Genomic DNA, 19,221 nt, shown 5'->3' with positions numbered 1-19,221 from the left:
AATGGGGGATGAAAACTGAGCTTTTTATTTTCATCCTGTATTCAGTTGTTTAGAAAAGATTTCTTTACATTTTGTCTTAGATTTTGAATGCGGTGGAAGATTTCGGCTTAGTTATTGTTTCTTTTTCATCAAGGTAAAATTGATGACAACGTTATTCTATCAGCAAATGAACACTGCCATTAGGCTGTCTTCTTGATTTATATTTACAAGGTGGTGGTATATGGATTAGGGTGGACTCCGTTTCTTGCATCTCAAACATTTGTCCTCGGCTGTTTATATATTATATATACTGTAAATGCAAGACAATCCTACAGTTATTCGATCACATTACTTTTGTTTTTGCCTTGATATGATATCGCATGTGTCAGCTACAGCTGTTTGTCAGATGTTTCCAACTGATGAATCAGTATTGTTAACAATGATGGATTTGTTCCTGTGTATTTTTCGGTTAGTCAGTTATTAATACACTTCTCATACATGTGCAGATTTGTCCATGCTTATGAGGATTTTTTTAAATAAACTAATCCATTTTGGTCTCATACATGCATTGCATTTTAGGAGAAAAAAAATAGCAGAAATAAATCATAATACTGTTGTGTAACAGTTCTACAATGGAAACCTTGCATTACAGGTGCATCGGGATTCTTTGCTGAATCCTTAGCATGTTGCTGCTCTGCTTTGGGGGAATGGTGAGAAATGCATGGGCTTATTTCTTTCTTTGGATTAGGTTAATGCATGGCCTGGTTTCAAGGGTGGAATGCTGAGCTGCGGGAGCTGATTGGACACGGTGGAGTTGTAGGAGTACTGGTGCCAGAAGGCTAGGTTTCATCTACTTAAAAGGGATCAGTCCTTTCCAATCACAGTGACTGGGTTATTAAGGTGATGTGAGGTGATAACAGTTTGACGAAGATGTTATGGTCCTCTTCTTGTTGTTATGGAAAAATAAAATGTAGTTGAAATCACGTGTTATTATTATTTCTTTATTTTGGTGATTTCATGGGCATATTCAACAGAAACATGATGATTCCATAAACATGTTGTATTAAGGAGGACCATTAATTTCAAAGCAAATAAATCAACAATTACGGCATCATATTTAAAAAATAAAAACGCATCTAATTACATACACAGACATTTAATGTAACATTTCTTTAAATACACAGAATGCACAATGTCGATGTGTATACAGGTTATGCCACATGTAATTCAGTAATGGACAATGCTTGACATGCAAAACTGTGTAAAGGTAAACCAGCTACATTCAGTGGTAAGCGAGAGAGCAATGGTAGTTAGTTAAAAAAAAAAATTGAGTTAAAAAGAAAACAAAAAATGCATCTGTATACTACCTGAAAAAAATGTCTGAGCATGTGCCCTATCTGATTCATTTAAACAAACAACACTGTTCAAACCCATAGCTCTTTTTTTCCCCCCCCTTCATGAGGTGACACCGATTTACATCAACCCCATTCTGCTCAGAGTCCCTGCATGGATTTATATCTACACATACACTTACAGTAAGACATTATCACAGAACAATGTAATGTAGTAAACACATGCAGCTGCTTTCCTCTAAACTGCCTTAAAGAATTATTTCAGTATTCCTCACAACTTTTAACAGCATCATGTTTGTCCATCATATATCATTTAACATTATTATTAAATGCTGCTCCCTGTATTAGAGAAGAGACTGACTTCATAGGACATTCATTAAAAAAAAAAAAAAAGAATTTAGAAATAGCAGAAAGGTTTTTAAATGGCTTTTCTGTACTACAAATTCCTATGTGCTGCATATCCAAGTTTTGTCCAATGTTCATTGGGCCTCATTTATCATTTTTTTTAGTAAAAAATAATTTGCAAATGCTGTTGTAAGCCAAACAGATTTATTAATGTTTTTTGGTAATGCAGATTTTTCTCTGTACTAAATGCCAATCAGCCATAAATTAGCAAGCATGTTCACATAACATAGCTGTTTTTTTTACATAAATACAAACGCCATAAAAGCAAAAGAAAAAAAATCACAGAGCTGACAACACCATGATTTACTTCACGGTAAATGAGCACCTTCTAAGGTGGTGTGTGTGTGTGTGTGCAAAAAGTTTCTAGTAATGTAGCCCAACCGCTGCAGCATGTCAGCTACCGAAGACTCAAACTCTTCCTCATTTTATAAGCTGCTATTACATTTATCCTGGATTGTTTATGGTTGTCATAATTTATAGAGTTCCATGAGGGAGTCCCCTTATAGAAAAATTTATACTCAGGAGCTTGTCCTCGAACTTTTCATGAATACCACATTTCTAGGGTAAATTGCTCCTGTGATTGATTTACAAATTAATATCGAGCATGAGAAACAAGGTTTTCTGTGTGAAAATGATTGAGACACCTATTATTCAATGCATTTTGCTGATAGAATATAAAAGCTTTCAAGCCTACAGTGTTCAGCTGCCTACCACGAACGGCTCTTTTTAACCGAGGTCTCGATATGTGAACAATCTACCACATTAACTAACCATTACATGAGAATTCGGGAAGATTTTGCTTATGACATTTGCAGACAAAAAGGAACACGACAGACTCATATTTACACCTACATTATGTACAGACAGAAAACATATCATGAACATTCCAAGACATAACTTTAGGCACTAAAAGGTGTACATTATACACTCTTAGATGATTTGGAAACCTTAAGAGCTCTTCTGTTGTCCCTCTGGGGGACTCCTTAAAGGTTCTATGTACAAGAGTGGTTCTTTCCCGGAAGGAGTAGCAGTAGAGAACCCTTAATTTTACAATAAAGCCTTAAAGAACCTTTTATTCTAAGAGTGTACATAATACATATGATCATGTCACATCTACTGACACCTATACTGAATATTACAGTACATTCACATTTACATGTACTGTAATATGTGATCGTCTTCTTCTTCTTCTTCTTCTTCTTCTTCTTCTTCTTAAAGTAAAGCAGTTTCTACACTCAACTCTAAAGTTTATCCTTAATACCAGCGCTAGTAACTTCTCCAACTGAACTTGAAATGAAAGCAGAATGAGATTATGATGTTGCACAGAGCTGATTATGTTCTGCATAAAGAAGTTTCTTGGCTTCGCTTGAGGAAATTTTTATATGATCGGGCTTACAAATGCAGTATTTTGCAGACACGTACTCTATGAACACAGTAAATGAGCTGAATTTTGATTTTTTTTGTTTTTTTTTTACACAAATATTATTCTGTGGATGAAATAGAACTATTCATCACCGCGTTTTTTTCTTTATTTTTTTTTTTGCGAACTACATGCTTCTTTGCAAAACAAGTCTGCAAAAATAATTTTAAAAAATATCCGTACCTAGATAATGCATTTTGTTCAGGCTCTTTTCCAAGAAGATTTTGTCATAGATTTAGGTTGGGTATGAATAGAATAAAAAAATTTCAATTTCTCATTGCAAATAAATTCTGTATTTTTCTTACTACGTTACAGATTAAACAACATAACTATACAATGACACTATAATAGAATATTATTCTGCACAAATTCTACAAATGGGATCATGCTGGTTATTTAGGTTAAGACTGCTGCCTTTTTCAAACTGCAGCTGGGTTTTTTTTTCCTGTAGAAAGCCTTCTCAAACACGATACATGACGGAGTTCCTCTTTTTAAACCATCATTTTACAGAAACAAACGGTCTGATTTATGCATGCTTCCATAACGTCGTCATATTTAGGATTTGGAATGTGCTTCTGTGAGCAATATGAACGTTGCCTGAATGTAGGTAACTGTAACATTTATCATAAAAGATTTTGCTTGCATTGTGTATATGCATATGTACCTTCAGATCTAACATCAAAAATAATCAGATCTGTGTGTGTTGAGGTTCGATAAGGGTGGTGGATTCTATTCATGCAAAACAAAGTGCTGTGTAGGTTAATGCACTCTGCATGTAAATTGTTTGACATACATAAACGATATCACCACTCTCTGTAATTTGTATGTCCATGGAAAGATAGTGAAGAATACAAATGCTGGCTTGAGTGGGACAATGCTGTATGGCTTTAGCCAAGAACTTGATGTGTTGTACAGACAGACAGGCAGACTTGACTAGTTTGGGTGTTTGTGTGTGTGTGTGTGTGTGTGTGTGTGTGGATGTGGTTGTCTTCTGTTATAAGGTTTGTGTCCTTAAATGTCCATGTCCACAGGTCTCAGATCCCCTGTCTTGTGCTCCCGCACCCACAGCTCTCTGTCTTTGGCAGGATCCACACTCTGGAGGAGTTGGTCCACCGGCTCCAGGGTCTGAAACACACGGGTCAGACATTACTCTAGTGAAACACATCTTTCAAAATTATGCTTGCTCTACAATACAATACTGTGTTCTACTGTACATTGGGAAAGTAGACATCCTACAATATATGTTAAGATCTGATTACTCAAGCTGTTGTTACTTGATGATGATGTCTAGGTCTTTCTGATGTTTCTGGTTTTGAGAGTAGAGGCATATGTAAATAGAAATCAGATTAAACAGATAATGTGTTCTTAATGGCTACAAATACAGATCCATACAGCAGACAAACAGTACTATTCTTTCTTTTTTTTTTCTTGGTAGAAATATTGATGGGACTGATGTGGAATGCAATAAAAAAAAAAAGTCACACAAGTGGGAGGTTTTACTGTCCTAATAAAAAAGCTTGTGGGACACACAAAGACCACAATACATGATGGATTTACAGTGTTTATTTATGACATGCTGAGTGCACTGGTATTTCTACACCTGGGTTTTCTCTCCAGTGTTCTTCACTGTTTCTGGAGGCAGAGTGGTTCATATTTAATTTTCTTTTCTGCTTTAGGCCACTCCCACTTCAGGTTTAAATCTGAATACAGATACAAACAGGAATATTTCGAGCACTAAACAGATCTGCCATTGTGTTACACCCTAATCTACAGACTTGAATATAATTGAAACAGAATGCTTTTTTTTACACTCAGTCATCCTCATTCACGAGCATGTCACAGTGCTTAAGTGTAGTGGTGTAATGCAGAGATCTCTCTATTTATTACTGTGTCTGACACTAATACTTTGGGGGCAGCCGTCATTAAATCTGCAGCTTTCACTGGTGCATGCCCACAACACTTGTTTACTTAGCCCTGGCTTGGACACCCTGGTGACCGAAGGGCTAAGTGGCAGGATTTGCTAAAGCATTTAGCCCTGGGTGAAAGATGTGGAGCATGCACTTTTAGTAACCGGATCAGTAACTGGATCATGTCTAATCCCTTAGCCGACTAGTGAGCTGTACATCCAAAATGTGTGCATAGACTACGAAGTGCTGCATCTGATTGGAGCCTTATGCTGTATGATGAAATTATTTGTATGGTGGCCTGGAAAAAGATTTCGCATAGTAAAATTGTCTTCTATATAAAGTTTTGACAACTACACGTTTTCCTGAAATTAAATCTATTTTTTCTGCATGTGTCTTAGCTGAGTAACGTTATATTATACCTGTTAGTGAAAAAGGTTAATTGAACTGAATGATGCCATCAAATGACATTGATTTCTGATTTTCAGGAAACCTGGGAAAGCTTAGAAGCTTTAAAAAAACAATTTCTACATTATTTTTGTGAAAATGTGTTACATTTCTTTGTCTGTTTATGAGAATTTATCCACAATGAGATATGATGTGTTTTTCTAGTGTCACAATTTGTACAAGCAACCTATTTAGTGACTGTTGATTCACACTGACTGGGTAATAAAACTACAGTGCCAACTTTCATCATGAAGTAAACAGTGAACTGTTTATACTGTGGCTATGCTGTAAGGACTAGCTTATCAGTGCAGACAGATGGTCTATCTTTTTACTACTCACACTTTGGTTGAACATGTCTGTCTCACGGCGTAGAGTTGTGTACTGGAGCAGGTGCTGCCGTATCATTTCCACCCTTTCTACCTCGAGCCTTTCCAATTCCTGCAGAAAACAATCGGACTTGAAACAGTTGGCATATGAGCGTGTCTTAGAATAATAGTATGGTTATAAGATGTTCAGAAGTCTACAGATTCAGATGAGGGATATTTAACAATTCTGTACAGTGGAGGTGAGGTATGAGATTTTAGATGATGGATGCGTAGTTTAATTACCAAACTTGTAGTGACCATCTCTTCAAACCACTTAGATTGGGCTTGATTGTAGAGATCCACGCAGCGCATCAGGTCATCACCTATTGCCGGAAAAACAGATATTCCTGTAGTAGGCATGCTTACAGAGCCACAGACTCCATGTCTCTTTAGACCAACAGGGGGCAGCCACAGCTCACAGACAGCTCATATATAAAGAAAAGATCTATGGCTAGATTGAGAATGAGAACCCAAATATTCAACCCTACAAATTAAGTGACACATCCCAGTGTATATGAATGAGATGCTAACTTTTCTGATGTCTGCCTAAATAATTGCAATAAACATGATAATTGACAGCAGGTAGGCAGCATCAAATCATGAATGATGTTTTCTATTTACAGCGTGTGTGTGTGTGTCATTAAGGCTACACTTCTGAGCTCATCAGCACAAAAAAGGAAAAGGTAGGTGAGATGTTGACACTTCCACAATTAAATGTGCAATGTACGTCAGAGTAAAATGCAGAGAAGGAGTTCAGGAAGGACTGCTGCTTGCTGAAAGGTGGTGAAATGCAGCTGCACAGTAGTGTATAGTGTACTGCTACTACTGGGGTTAACAATACATTTGCCTAAATGTTTACTCCCTGTGAACTCCATATTGTGTAGCGTTACAACCAGGAATTGAAATAGATTTGACTGGGGTTATAAATGCCATGAGTCTCACAAGTACATAATATTTAAATAGGGGGGTCAATATAGCTCCCAAAATATTTACAAATAAAAATAATTCACAAGGTTGAGACTGCTTAAGTATTTGGCAGAGTCAGTGTCAAATGTCTAAATTATTTGTAGTGTAATCAACTGCAATACAAATAACATCATTTGTTTATTAAAGCAATTAAAGTCTCACAGTCTGAGTATCCTGTCCGGAAAGAAACTAGAGTTTGTTAGAGAACACACTCTCTAAATTAGCAGCATCCTAAAGACCAAGGAGGTATCAAAATATATCTAAAACAGATTTCTGTAAAAGTATTAATCAGGGTTTGGTTATTAAAAGAACAATCTTAAATCAGTTACCATTAAATGCGATATTCATATTTAAAAATGGAAATAATTCAGCACATCTGTGACTCTACCTACAAGAAACCAGACACCAAAATGACCTGTGGCCAAGGAAAAGACAACATTAATTAGAGAAGCAACCACTGTTTAAGGGGTGAATATTTAAAGCATAAGGTTTAAACAGTATACAGGTCATTCAGTGAGTGATAGTAAGAAATGACCATAATAGCAGCTAGTATAAACTAGTGAATGTTTAATTATATGGGCAATGAGCTAAAGATCTTTATATGGTAAGATCAGTCTGGTATCTGTGATGATCTTACGTTATCAAAATCATTCACATACTTTCATTTAATTTCATTGTCTGTACCGCTTATCCCATCTATACTTGGGTCACGGGGAGCCTGTGCCTATTTCAGGTGTCATTGGGCATCAAGGCAGGATACACCCTGGACAGAGTGCCAACCCATCGCAGGGCACACACACACACACTCACAAGACTCCAATCAGCCTAAAAGCATGTCTTTGGACTGTGGGAGGAAACCAGAGCACCCAGAGGAAACCCACCAAGCACGGGGAGAACATGCAAACATTCTGGGTTCGAGTCTCGCTCCTGCTCACTGTGTGAGTCACAGTGAGCAGGAGCGAGACTCGAACTCAGGACACGAACATGCTAACCACTAAGCCACTGTGCCGCCCCCTCACATACTTTATTCAACTCACACATCAGTGTTCAGACCTCGGAATTATCTAAAGACTTAAGTGCTCAGACAGGGTGGAGATGCGTCTCAGTTGTCCGCTATTTTCGACTTTGAACTGAAGAATTTTCTTGTATAAGGTACACCCTGACAAGAAACTGGAATGAATGTGTTTTGGTCAATATTTATATTATGAATAGTTATGTAAAATGAAGCATAACTCATTACAGCAACTATATAGTATAACTGAGAAGTGATACTACTTCGAAATTTTGTGCCACATGGCACTACATCTAATGGCAAAATAAATAAAATATAGGAGCTTCAAGACTAAGACATGTCAAAGAATATCGTCAAATTAACATTATCATCAAGTTCATTTCATAAACCAGTACAGTATGGATCATTAACATCAGCCTTTATAGCTAAGAGATGGAAAAAACAAATCATTCCAATGTTCTTGTAGTTCAGTCCATATTCTACCCAAGGCACCCAAGTTACTGTAATTTGTTGCATTTCACAGTGAAATTCATGTCTTTGGGCAATGAAATGTACATGATGGAATAATTCTTAACATCCTCAGAGGTGTAAACTGCAGGCAGGTAATTTCAGCAGTATGAATCAGTCATTTGGAAAATGGTCTCAGCCTCAGATGTATCATCCAGGGGCCATGGAACATCTGGTGTCTTTTGTACACCTTTCTGGCCACAAGATTCAGAATGTTAAAGGCTTTTATTGGCTCTTCACCCTTGCGTGTATTCAGCTTTCCGTGGGAAAAAAAAGAATAGAACCCTGACGCAATTAGATTTTGTGAAAAGATATAATCACTGGATTGAAAAATGCTCATGTAATAGATAGCAATAGAATAGATAGGAATAGAAATGGGAATAGAATGTTATTACAGAGCAGATAACTTTCCCTGCATATCTAGTCACCATCTTTGAATATGTCCCTGGTGCACTGTCTAATTTCAGACCCTAAAGCAGACACCAAACTGTTCTTCTTTGTATGCCTACACACCACCTTCTCCCTGGGCTCTGACTGGGTTATAATACTCTCCCACAGTGCATCAGGCAGTTCACAGATTTGAAAAACTGCATCCTGCAGGTTTCTACATCCCCTCCTGTTCAGCAGTGCTGACTGACCAGCATTGAAATTTAGTATTGATAGTCCTCACTTGGTGAGGCTAAATGTTTTTTAAGCTCGACTGCTTTTAGGCTATTATGCCACAGTATCTGCACCGGATCTCCAGTTTTCAGTTGTCTGGACTGGACAGAACCTGGCACGTTTAAAATGTTGGATCTTGGCATTGAGACAATAAACTCTTCCACAGGCACAATAGTGTTCGCTAACTGACTCCATACTAGAGTGGCATATGAAAAACTGTTTACTTATGTCTAAATAAGGGACACTAGATAATGGCAGGCTTATTTCTGGGGCATTTATCAAAAGGAGAAAATGGAGAGGAGTGCAGAAAACTTGAGGTCAGTATTCTGAGAAGGTGTTATGATAAAGGTTCTTATATATATATATATATATATATATATATATATATATATATATATATATATATATATTGCAGGAATCTGTATCTGCCTTTGTCTAGATTTAGAATACAATGGTTAAAAAAAAGCAAAGCCAATGAAAACTGGGATCTGAACTGTTGCTTAGTGATTATGATCACACTGAAAGTGAAAAAGCAATAAATATGAAGTTGTTAGAAAGCCTCTGACCTGCTTGAGTGGATTTCCTCCGGGCCTTCTTGATGTCCTCTTCAGTCTTGTTACTGAGTTTGATCTCCAGTTGCTGCGTCTTTACCTCCAGGTCCTTCTGCCTATCTGCCAGAGCCTTACGAGCCTATAGCCGCACAAGTAAAATGATTATGGTCTGGGTGTATTTTTCATCACCTTACTAACATGGCACATCTAACAGCACTTGGCATGCAGTTATCAAATCAGCCAATTTTGTGGCAGCAGTACAATACATAAAATCATGCAGATACAGGTGAGACACTTCATTAAATATTTACATTGACAATCAGGACAGGGGAAAATATCATCACAGTGATGTTAAACATAGCTGTTTTTTTTAAAGAATTAAGAATTTTTGGAATCTGCTGATCTCTTATCCATACACACAACCGCCTATATAGTTTATATAATAGTGTGAAAAATGAAACAAAACACCAGCTGTTCTACAGGCAGAGAAGACTGTCCAGACTGTTGCATGCAGAAACTCAAATAAGATCTTTACAACTGTGAAGAGCAGAAAAGCATCTCGGAACACACAAAATGTGGAACTTTTAAACCAGACAACATTTTTTTCCAATCCTCAAATGTCCATTATGCTTTGCACTACTGCCACATGTTTGCCTGACTGTCTAATTGCATGAATAACAAACAAGAATATGGGTGTTCCTATTAAAGTGACCAGGGGCGTAGATACCATTAGATAGGTAGCATTCTTCATTTGACACTAGAACAGCACTTTACTATTTACTAATATGAAATTCCTGTTTTATAATCTTTTTAAGTTTCAGTCTAAATCATTTGCTCAGAAGCCTTCAGAATGGTCTACACTACACTACACTACACTACACTACAATACACTACAGTACACTACACTACACTACACTACAATACACTACAGTACACTACACTACACTACACTACACTACAATACACTACACTACACTACAATACACTACACTACACTACACTACACTACACTACACTACACTACACTACACTACACTACACTACACTACACTACACTACACTACACTAAAATACACTACAGTACACTACACTACACTACACTACACTACACTACACTACACTACAGTACACTACACTACAGTACACTACACTACACTACAATACACTACACTACACTACACTACACTACAGTACACTACACTACAATACAATACACTACACTACACTACACTACACTACACTACACTACAATACACTACACTACAGTACACTACACTACAATACACTACAATACAATACAATACACTACACTACACTACAATACAATACACTACAATACACTACACTACACTACACTACACTACACTACACTACAATACACTACACTACACTACAATACACTACAATACACTACACTACAATACACTACAATACACTACACTACAATACACTACACTACACTACACTACAATACACTACACTACACTACACTACACTACACTACACTACACTACACTACAATACACTACACTACACTACACTACACTACAATACACTACACTACACTACACTACACTACACTACACTACACTACAATACACTACACTACACTACAATACACTACAATACACTACACTACAATACACTACAGTACACTACACTACAATACACTACACTACAATACACTACAATACAATACACTACACTACACTACACTACACTACACTACACTACAATACACTACACTACACTACAGTACACTACACTACAGTACACTACAATACACTACACTACAATACAATACACTACACTACACTACACTACACTACACTACACTACAGTGCACTACACTACACTACAATACACTACACTACACTACACTACACATTACACTACACTACAGTACACTACACTACACTACACTACAGTACACTACACTACACTACAGTGCACTACACTACAGTACACTACACTACACTGCACTACAGTACACTACACACTACACTACACTACACTACACTACAGTACACTACACTACACTACAGTACACTACACTACACTACAATACACTACACTACAATACACTACAATACACTACACTACACTACAGTACACTACACTACACTACACTACACTACACTACACTACACTACAATACACTACACTACAATACACTACACTACACTACAATACAATACACTACACTACAATACACTACACTACAATACACTACACTACACTACACTACACTACAATACACTACACTACACTACACTACAATACACTACACTACAATACACTACAATACACTACAATACACTACAGTACACTACAATACAATACACTACACTACAATACAATACACTACACTACACTACACTACAGTGCACTACACTACACTACAATACACTACACTACACTACAATACACTACACTACAATACACTACAATACACTACACTACACTACAGTACACTACACTACACTACACTACACTACACTACACTACAATACACTACACTACAATACACTACACTACACTACAATACAATACACTACACTACACTACACTACACTACACTACACTACAATACACTACACTACACTACACTACAATACACTACACTACAATACACTACAATACACTACAATACACTACAGTACACTACAATACACTACAATACACTACAATACACTACACTACACTACAATACACTACACTACACTACACTACACTACACTACACTACAATACACTACACTACAATACAATACACTACACTACAATACAATACACTACAATACACTACACTACACTACAGTACACTACACTACACTACAGTACACTACACTACACTACAATACACTACACTACACTACAATACACTACACTACAATACAATACACTACAATACACTACAATACAATACACTACACTACACTACAGTACACTACACTACACTACAATACAATACACTACACTACACTACAATACACTACACTACACTACACTACACTACAATACACTACACTACAATACACTACACTACACTACACTACAATACACTACACTACACTACACTACAATACACTACACTACACTACAATACACTACACTACACTACACTACACTACACTACACTACAATACACTACACTACACTACACTACACTACACTACAATACACTACACTACAATACACTACACTACACTACACTACAATACACTACACTACAATACACTACACTACACTACACTACAATACACTACACTACAATACACTACACTACAATACAATACAATACACTACAATACACTACACTACACTACAATACACTACACTACACTACACTACAATACAATACACTACAATACAATACACTACAATACACTACACTACAATACACTACACTACACTACACTACACTACAATACACTACAATACACTACAATACAATACACTACACTACACTACACTACAATACAATACACTACACTACACTACACTACAATACACTACACTACACTACACTACAATACACTACACTACACTAAAATACACTACACTACAATACAATACACTACAATACACTACAATACACTACAATACAATACACTACACTACACTACAATACACTACACTACACTACACTACACTACACTACACTACACTACAATACAATACACTACACTACACTACAATACACTACACTACACTACACTACAATACACTACACTACACTACACTACACTACAATACAATACACTACACTACACTACAATACACTACACTACACTACAATACACTACAATACAATACACTACACTACACTACAATACAATACACTACACTACACTACACTACACTACAATACACTACACTACACTACACTACACTACAATACAATACACTACACTACACTACACTACACTACACTACACTACAATACACTACAATACACTACACTACACTACACTACAATACACTACACTACACTACACTACACTACACTACACTACACTACACTACACTACACTACAATACAATACACTACAATACACTACACTACACTACACTACACTACAATACACTACAATACAATACACTACACTACAATACAATACACTACACTACACTACACTACACTACAATACACTACACTACACTACACTACACTACAATACACTACAATACACTACACTACACTACACTACAATACACTACACTACACTACACTACACTACACTACACTACAATACACTACACTACAATACACTACACTACACTACACTACACTACAATACAATACACTACACTACAATACACTACACTACACTACACTACAATACACTACACTACACTACAATACACTACACTACAATACACTACACTACACTACACTACACTACACTACAATACACTACAATACAATACACTACACTACACTACAATACACTACACTACAATACACTACACTACACTACACTACAATACACTACACTACACTACAATACACTACACTACACCCTACAATACACTACACTACAATACAATACACTACACACTACAATACACACTACAATACACACTACACTACACTACAATACAATACACACTACACTACACTCTACAATACACTACAATACACTACTCTACAATACACTACACTACACTACACTACACTACACTACACTACACTACAATACAATACACTACACTACAATACAATACACTACACTACACTACAATACACTACAATACACTACACTACACTACAATACAATACACTACACTACACTACACTACACTACACTACAATACACTACAATACACTACACTACACTACAATACACTACAATACAATACACTACACTACAATACAATACACTACACTACATTACACTACAATACACTACAATACAATACACTACACTACACTACAATACACTACACTACACTACACTACAATACAATACACTACAATACACTACACTACACTACAATACACTACAATACACTACAATACAATACACTACACTACACTACACTACACTACACTACAATACAATACACTACACTACACTACAATACACTACACTACACTACAATACAATACACTACACTACACTACACTACACTACAATACAATACACTACACTACACTACACTACACTTCACTTCACTACACTACACTACACTACACTACACTACACTACAATACAATACACTACACTACACTACACTACACTACACTACACTACAATACAATACACTACACTATACTACACTACACTACACTATGCTAAACTCTCCACTATTAAACCACTATTTTGCTGTTGTTTTCTGGTGGGAAGGACCAAACTGATCGTTTTTATGAGTTGAGCCCAATGCCTCACCCAACCACCTGCTGTGGATGAGGAAATCTGGGCACAGATACAGTATGGTGAGGTGGTAGTGATGCATACAACACAATCTGTTAATGCTCTGCTTGTTTGTTTTACATTTGGGCAACATTTAAAGATATTTGAGCAGAAAAGAAAATGTATGCATAGAAAACCTGTACATTAAAATATTACTTCCACATCATAATAGCATCCTAAGTGTGCTATGGTACATGTCATGCAATGTTAAGTCAAGTCCTGTCCATTGCTATGTAGCTATTGCTATTTGTTTATATAACTGTGCCATGTTTAGCATATGTTTTATTACAGATATTATGGCTCATACCTTAGAATTACTATCAGAGCAAGATACATTCAATCATCACCAAGGTTAAATAGATAAATACTATTTACTATCTGTTTTCATTTACACAATAAAAGCTAAGCTAACTAAAGCCCACTTAGCAAAGAACTGATATGTGGTGTAAGCTGTAATGACATCTATGACATGTAATGACATCGAACATGACAATGTGTTTATGTCAGGCACTATTTATGTATGTGTGTGTGTGTGTATTACAAAAGATTTTTAGTGTAACTCGGTGGTTGTATTCAACATGCTTGCTGTGTGTGTCTCTACAGGATTGCTGCTGCAGATATAATGAGTTGATGCTTCCTGCTGCTAGGCTTTGCCTTATTTTTAGGAGGGTTACTGTTGGACAAGGGACAGGGTTACTGTCTCAGCAAACAATTGTTTCCTCACTAGACAGTAGTTTCTTTTATCTGGCTACATTACAAAATATGTTATGGCAGAAATCATAAACTGCTTACGTAATTTTTTAAACATGTGCTAACTAGCGTATCTAGGAAATATTAGGAAGTACATTAAGCTTTCATAGTGCCAAACATGCTATCATGACAGGATGTAAAAGCTCACATCAGCACATGTCATGGTGTGTTTATGATATAATTGTTTCACCCTTACAGAATTCAAGTAAGAGTTAAAGATTGAATGATATAAATATAGGCAATAATACTCTTAAAACTTTTCTCATATGAAGGTGTATTTACAGAGAAAATGATTATGAAAAAAATCATACAACTTAGAACATACCTTCTCTACAGCAGCATAACGACTGACCAGCTGTTTCCTCAGGTCTGCAATGTGGTGGTCGTATTTCTTCATGTCCTTCTTGAAGTTGTCCCCTCTGAACGTCAGCAGTGGCTTCTCCACCTCGCACTGAAGCTGTAAGGCAGACGTGGGAAGGTTGGTGTGAAGAGAAAAAAAAACCTCATTACACTCACAAACGGCCCTTAACCACAGCCCACTCTCCCCACAGAACTGTCATCCATACACCTGTGTAGGTGTAGGTCAGTGTAGGTGTTGTATCCACACAAGTACGAGTGTGTGTGAGACGGGTGAGTGTATGTATGAAAAAGGACCCAAGCACCCACTGTGGATGAGGATTTTTAGTGGGCAGTTGTGTATATCAGTGTTTGTATCCTACTTTGAGTGCTGTGTGTGTCTCTACAGGATCGGTACTGCAGATATAATGAGTCGGTGCTTCCTGCTGCTAGGCTTTGCCTTATTTTGGTGGGATGGGGGTGGGGTGTTGGGGGGAGTTGTTTGGACTAGGGACAGAGTTACTGTCTCAGCAACAATTACTGCATTCTGAAAGAGAGCACCAACATTTTCTTGGCATCTCTAGAGTCAATAAAGGAGCTATGAATAAAAAAATATTTCTGAGCATTGTTCTACTCTCATTAAAGAGAAAATATTTACACACACCCTTCCAAATATTTGTGTGCATATATCCATCAATATGATATCTTCTTTAAATGTGTATGTTAACACATTTAAGACAATATTACGTTTTGCTGAATCCTACCTTTGAGGAGAATTTGAGATGGACCTCTGCTTCATCAGACAAACTTTTCTTAAGCTGTGCCCAAGCCTCTCCAAGTGTCCTAAAACAAGCCAGAATAGCCACTGCAGTGAAATAAAGCTAGAATACATCTATACACACACATGAATCACTCAATCACTACACACACACACACACACACACACATATATATACATATATATATATATATATATATATACATATATATATATAAGCCTGCCATTATCTGGCTCTACATACCCCTCTTCTTGAGCAGCAAGCGGGATCTGGGAAAGCTTGGAGAGGTTCTTGGCATACTCTTCTTCAATCTTTATTCTATGAAGACAGAATGTATAGGAAAGTCAGTCAGGACTGGCAACCTGCTGTCCCAGAGTTACAGTACTGCAACCAACTGAATTACTGAGCATTCATCTGATAGAACGCTAATACTGCTGGCTAGACCTGCTGAACTAACTAGTTTCCTGAAAATAATGTAATTAAACACACAATGTGGACATGAGATACACATTTGATAAAGGGTACATATGATGCCATAGGCATAGTTGCGTAATAGGGCAACCTTGTTCCGAAGCAAGCAAAGAGATAATGACTCACTGTTCGCTAAAGCTGAGAGAGAGAAACCATGGGATGAAGGAAAGTCCCATGAAAGAAACCACTGACAGTGAAACAGCTTCAGCAAAGATGTCCTTGAATTTGTCTTGCACTGGGCCATAAAAGTGATTACTACACTGTGTGTGATGAGCCGCTTTAATGGAAAACTGACCAAGTGACAAATGTATGCGTTATGTAAATGACATCTATGCTGTAGGATTCACTAAGTTGTTGTAGGTAGCACACTGTTCATAATACCTGATCCCAGCATGCTACTCTGTGTGTGTGTGTGTGTGTGTGTGTGAGAGAGAGAGAGAGAGAGAGTGTGTTAAAACACATGCAAACTTGGTAACACCTGCAGAAACTGTGCATGCTGATTTACTTTCATGGTCTGTGGAGGATTGTATATTTCACATGAGCAAAACAAATGAGTTGTTCATTTTGCACATTTACCTTAATGAATATGATGTTTGGTGCTGGCTGAGCCAATTCAAATAGATTTAATTTAGCACCTGAATTGTAATTTATTAAACCTGAAATTGACTTCAGGAACAGTAATTGAATAAACAAAGTAATACGGCTGAAAATCAGGTATTGTAGATTATGTCTCAGGATCTCAGATGATTCGAAAGCTTCTTAATAATATGCCTTAATGTTACCATGAGCAAAGCCTAACTGTATGGTTGCTTACATTTTACATTTACATTTATGGCAGACGGCAGAAGTCTATATCAACAAGCACATCGATACTGGTTCACTAGGTCATGGACTAAGAATACCATAAGTTTGAAACTCAAATGTCTCATGACTCAAATGTTCGGACATCTAGAGGAAGTTCATTCCACCAGCCAGGAGTCATGATGTGTACCTTCCTTGTAGCCTGAGAAATGGTGGGATCAGTGGAACAGTGCTAGGGGCTCTGAGTTAGTGTGGTGCAGTGCAGGGAGTGATAAGAGCTTTGATGTAAATGTGTGCTGGTCCGTTTTGGGCTTTGTAGGCAAGCTTCAGTGTTTTAATCTGAGTGGTGGGTTTGTTTCTTTCATGAGGAGATGTTTATTTAGCATTTTTGGGTAAGGAGTTTCTAGTGTCTGAGGTAAACCTGTAACAGTTTGTTAGATATCTTTTACAGAACAGAGGGCTTTGCGGTTTTTCTATAACATTAAGGGTGAAATGTTCTAATTTTATTAAAGAAAAAAATAAAGGCTGGTCAGGGAAAAACTTATACCTCATTCCTGCTATAACGTTAACAGGAACTGAAGTACCTCATGGATGTTTAATAATATTACATGTAACTGAGAATACTTTAATTAATATAAAATTGTACTTTGAATTAAATCATTCAGTCGATTATTTTCCGCAATAACTACAGAGTTTTATTATTTATTAGGGCATAATATTTGAAAATTAACCACAATGTACCATAAATTCTACATGAATGCTTCAGTTCGATTTCATCTTCTGTTCTTAGCTTTACACCAGTGGCGGGCCGTGCATTTCACAGCTAGGCCTTCACCGGTGTCCTTCCTGAATTAATCCACCTCTATACCATCATGATGCCATGGCAATAGATACTAATCAACCGTTAAATAGCAAAGTAAAAAAGAAATAAGGCTACAGTATTTCACCCCTCACAAGGAATAGTCAATTTTATTAGTCTGCCTTGAAAATGGATTTGTAAGGATGTCTGTGACCAAATCGATTTCTTCTCCTCTGTATGCCATTGTGAGTTAAAATATATTTTATTTAGTTTGTAGTTTTCTGACTACTCCAATTAT

At 36.8% G+C, this 19,221-nt stretch overlaps 1 protein-coding gene across 7 annotated transcripts in view; it reads right to left on the bottom strand.

Annotated features, from left to right (window-relative positions):
• Window positions 1-2,910: 2,910 nt before the first annotated feature.
• Window positions 2,911-19,221, bottom strand: part of gas7a (growth arrest-specific 7a) — a 37,953-nt gene continuing 21,642 nt past the window's right edge. For 4 of the 7 annotated variants that reach the window (XM_058408851.1, XM_058408860.1, XM_058408889.1 and 1 more), the window contains 7 exons: window positions 17,096-17,170; window positions 16,838-16,916; window positions 16,063-16,194; window positions 9,584-9,707; window positions 6,116-6,195; window positions 5,847-5,945; window positions 2,911-4,281 (listed from right to left, as the gene is read on the bottom strand). In XM_058408851.1, the coding sequence (XP_058264834.1) occupies window positions 4,168-4,281; window positions 5,847-5,945; window positions 6,116-6,195; window positions 9,584-9,707; window positions 16,063-16,194; window positions 16,838-16,916; window positions 17,096-17,170 (703 nt within the window). In that variant the 3' untranslated portion in view covers window positions 2,911-4,167. Of the gene's footprint in view, window positions 4,857-5,846; window positions 5,946-6,115; window positions 6,196-9,583; window positions 9,708-16,062; window positions 16,195-16,837; window positions 16,917-17,095; window positions 17,171-19,221 lie in introns of all 7 variants that reach the window. The other 3 variants (XR_009206568.1, XR_009206572.1, XM_058408877.1) reach the window with 3 other exon arrangements.

This window comes from Hemibagrus wyckioides, linkage group LG02 (assembly GCF_019097595.1).
Source record: "Hemibagrus wyckioides isolate EC202008001 linkage group LG02, SWU_Hwy_1.0, whole genome shotgun sequence".
Taxonomy (NCBI): domain Eukaryota; kingdom Metazoa; phylum Chordata; class Actinopteri; order Siluriformes; family Bagridae; genus Hemibagrus; species Hemibagrus wyckioides.
Note: the sequence above shows the minus strand (reverse complement) of the source record. Positions and strands in the feature narration are given on the sequence as shown.